Source organism: Xenopus tropicalis, chromosome 3 (genome assembly GCF_000004195.4).
Source record: "Xenopus tropicalis strain Nigerian chromosome 3, UCB_Xtro_10.0, whole genome shotgun sequence".
Classification (NCBI taxonomy): Eukaryota; Metazoa; Chordata; class Amphibia; order Anura; family Pipidae; genus Xenopus; species Xenopus tropicalis.
The window spans coordinates 108,949,392-108,953,551 of record NC_030679.2 but is presented as its reverse complement, the minus strand read 5'-3'; the positions used below and the strand labels follow the sequence as shown (position 1 = coordinate 108,953,551).

At 38.9% G+C, this 4,160-nt stretch overlaps 1 protein-coding gene across 1 annotated transcript; it reads left to right on the top strand.

Moving 5' to 3' along the window:
• Positions 1–1,870: 1,870 nt before the first annotated feature.
• mespb (mesoderm posterior homolog B) lies at positions 1,871–3,879 on the top strand (the record flags this gene model as incomplete). The annotated part of the gene is given in 2 exon segments (NM_001016653.1): positions 1,871–2,689; positions 3,534–3,879. Coding segments are annotated over 2 exon segments (879 nt in total). The 5' UTR covers positions 1,871–1,891.
• Between the last annotated feature and the right edge of the window lie 281 nt (positions 3,880–4,160).

Genomic DNA, 4,160 nt, shown 5'->3' with positions numbered 1-4,160 from the left:
TTGTCCACCAACGCACTGGAACAATTGGAGTAATCCAATTGTTTGCCCTGTAAGGAGAGGACTGCATCAACATCAAATGCATTGTTCATACATAACATGTCAAATCTGCCCATTACATATTTAGCCAATATATATATACAGATATCAGTTGGGGAGATGGTAGGGAAGGCCCCATATTAGGGCAATAGGCTGCTAGGCTGGAGGGGCTGAGATGGCAGATTTTATAACCATGTGTATGGCTACATTTAGCTCTTGAAGCAGGGCCAGCATCTCCAATAATAAATTGTATTAGTGCAGGAGAAAAGGCAATGCAGTACAGGAAGGAAGTAGGAATGAAAAGTATTGTGTAGCTATAAAAGGGCAGATTAAATTATTTGCTTTTGGTATGGAATTGAAATTATATTTACACTAATATAACTAATATTGTTTAAATAAATCATCTGTAAATTAAATTCTTTAGCCTCACACACAAAATAGTTGTTTCTAAAATGAAGAAATGTTCAAATCAAAATTTTAATTGAAAAATCAGCATCCTCGTTTTGCCCTATATACAGCTTTAGGGGTGATTCCAAAAACTCGGTACAGGTATAAGACCCATTATCCAGAATGCTTGGGACCATGGGTATTCCGAATAAGGGGTCTTTCCGTATTTTGGAGCTCCATACCTTAACTCTACTAAAAAATCAATAAAACATTAATTAAACCCAATAGGATTGTTTTGCCTCCAATAAGGATTAATTAGATCTTAGTTGGGATCAATTACAAGGTACTGTTTTATTTCTACAGAGAAAAAGGAAATCAGTTGTAAAATTCTGAATTATGTGATTAAAATGGAGAGATGGGAGATGGGCTTTCCGTAATTCGGAGCTTTCTGGATAACGGGTTTCCGGATAAGGGATCCCATACCTGTATTATATTATATAGGAATTGAAGTCATGTTCTATACTTGTGTGCCATACTCATGGCCATTTATAGGCCATTCAACAAAGGGAATGCTTTCTTATTTTCCTCAAGGCATGCACATACAATATACATACAAAAATACATCTGTACATGTGGCTCTAACTAAAACTGATGGCAGTTAAATGTTAAAATGATCTCCAGCATGCAGCTCCACACGAGAGCTGCTCTGGCTCCATATTCCTAAGACTTAATAAGGATGCATGCTGGGAGCTGTAGTTCTAAAATATCTAAATATTATATAACTGATATATACATATAACTGATACTATACCTATACTGTATAACTTGTACTTAATTCGAACTAAAATATAATTAATCCTTATTGGGATTATTTAATAGGGTTATGGCAGATGGGGAGATTTGTCTACCACAATTAAATCTGCCCCCACCCTTATATATATGTGTATGTGTGTATTATATTTATTTTTTGTTAAAAAATCCAAGCAGTGTAATTTTTGCCACCAATAATCTGCAAAAGAAAGGCAAAGTTTATTGATGGGTTATCTATTCTTCAAATATTGTTGGTTCATCAGTAAAATCTACACCATAAGGGTTGCTTCTCACAAGTTTGTATTGGGCACAGATAAAATGAAAACACAAAGGTGCATTTCCCATCACATGCCTAAATTTTAGCTGGGAGGGAACATTTCTGACTTTTCTCAGAGAAGTTCTCCAGCCTTTGGAAACATATTTCAAAATACTTGTGCAGGCTGAAATTCATTCCTGGAGGGGTGAAAATGCTCACTTCTGTTCCTTTCCTGAACCTTCTTCCCAGAGACCCCCTGCTTTCTTTAGCTCTACCCCATGAAGCTTTGATGTGTTGATGATGCTGGTGAAGGTGACAATTCACACCTCCAGAATCTGGATAAAGTCTGAGCCTTGTCAGCAGCTCCCAGCAGTCCCAAAGCAAACTAGGAATAAACAAGACATGGATAGTTTTTCAGTGGCTCATCACCAGCAGGACTGTACCTTGAACCAACACTGTGCCACTCTGTACCCGTGTGGCTACCCAAGTTCTGAAGGATACAGTAGCCTATCTCCAGCTTCTTCATCTGACTCCAGTGGACAGTCACCTCCATACATGCCATATATTGCTTCTCAAGAAATATTTGTGAATATTCCTGCAGCTTATGGCCAGGCAGCTTGCCAAAGAAGAGGATTAAGACATGATGCAGATAAAAGGGGCAAGAAGAATACAGGCAAGCTGCCATATAGTCAGCGGCAAAGTGCAAGCGAGAGGGAGAAACTCCGAATGAGAAACCTCTCCAAGGCCCTCCAGAACCTCAGAAGATACCTGCCTCCTTCAGTGGCCCCTCTAGATAAGACTCTAACCAAAATTGAAACCCTTCAGCTGACTATAAGCTATATTTCGCATCTGTCTGCACAGTTGGGACTTACTGAGGAAATACTGACACAAAGAAGACTAGCTGAAACCCAAAGAACGAACCTATGCCCCAGTGGCTTTAGCTGCTGCATGGACCCAACTCATAGACTTTGCACAACACCTGAAGAAGATCACTTCAACCCAGCTGCTACACCCACAATGCCTTTCTCTGAAGCAAGATGTTATCCAGAACCTGGGTACCATGGTAGAGAAGCAGTTTGCCAGCAGTCCTGTGAGACACCCTTGCAATTAAAGCAGGAAATAACCTCCCCACAGTATGCAGACCCCAGCACAATGGCTAAGCCTGTGAGACAGCAGTGCATCACCGGACTCCAACACACGGTAAGTGCCTCTTACAAACAACAGTGCTTAGCTTGGTTATAAAGGAAAATAATTTCCCTTTGACTTTTCTGTTCTTTACCTAACATTAAAACCTCCATGCAGGAGCTTTTGTTACACTTCTACAGCAGCAACACTAAACTGCAATAATCATTTTGAGCACTGAGGGGCAGCATTCTCTTCTTTTCCCCTAACATCCTACAGTATGCTATGCTAAGTGACTGCTGCAGAACATGTGCTCTGTCCTTGTATTACACGTATGTTCTAATATGTTAATTTCAGTCAAAGCACAAAAACCTTATGTATGTATAACTTTATCGGTATAAGGCTGCTGCTTGTGTACTCAGTTCTGTACAGTAGAACAATACATAAATAGGACAGAAAGGGGCAGTACAATAACATTGAAGTTTAAAAGTGTTATAGAGACCAGGCAAAGGAGGTCCCTGCCCAGTAGAGCTTACAATCTAAATTAAATGTACAACACGGTTGTAAAAAAAGTTTGTTCTCAACATATTTTCAATGAAACATTTACTTTTTCATACTGGCTTATGCCAATTGCTCAAGCAATTTATTTGAAGCTTCCTTCAACCCTCCAGCTGCTGTTAAACTAAAACTCTCAGGTCCTCAAAACAGACAGTTCGACTACAGATGGAGAGGCACAAACATGGCATATTGATACATAGCAGATTTATCCTCAAGAAGACTGATTGCTCATACCATATTTGCAGTATGCATGAGGATAATTACTTCCATGCTGTTTTTATATGTTATTGCTGCATGTTACTAAACATTTCCATGTGTCCCAATGCACTCATATTAATGTGCTCTTTTTGCTTCTGTCTGACAGATTCACTGTGAAGATTACTACAACTTGGCAGATATATGGAGAAGGGACCAGCTTCAGGCTCAGATGGACCAAACATTTTAATAACTGAGCAAACATTGATTAGTATGTTCTCTATTGCCCCCTGCCGTATTATTCTCAGGGATGGAAAGGGGAGGAGTCTCCCAGGTGGGATCTGGGCAGATGTATGCATGTACATATACTAGTAAATAACTATATATGAATTCATATTTATTTTTTAAATATATATTTTCCTGTCTCCCTAGTACTGCATATTGTAGGTTACCATTTGTAAATATTGTATTATATTTCTATATTTATTTATTAAAGATATGTATGTTTTGGTAAAGCTTGGTCTCATAGCATCTATTTATTTCCATTGACCGCTTTAGCTGCAACCACAAGTGTTTGTCTTTAAGATTCTGTAACTTATTAGAAAAAGGGCCAGAGTTATGGTTGTCCCACCTGGCCAGTAATAATAAAGCTTGATGCTTATGAATAGCTAGAAATGACTAAAATATAGGAAGGCTGGTATTTGTTTCCAGAAAAAGTGACAACCCCAGCAGGGGTCAGAGAAAAAGGGGCTGTAATACAGGAAGGGTGGGGCACCCAGCTAAATGGTTTCTAATT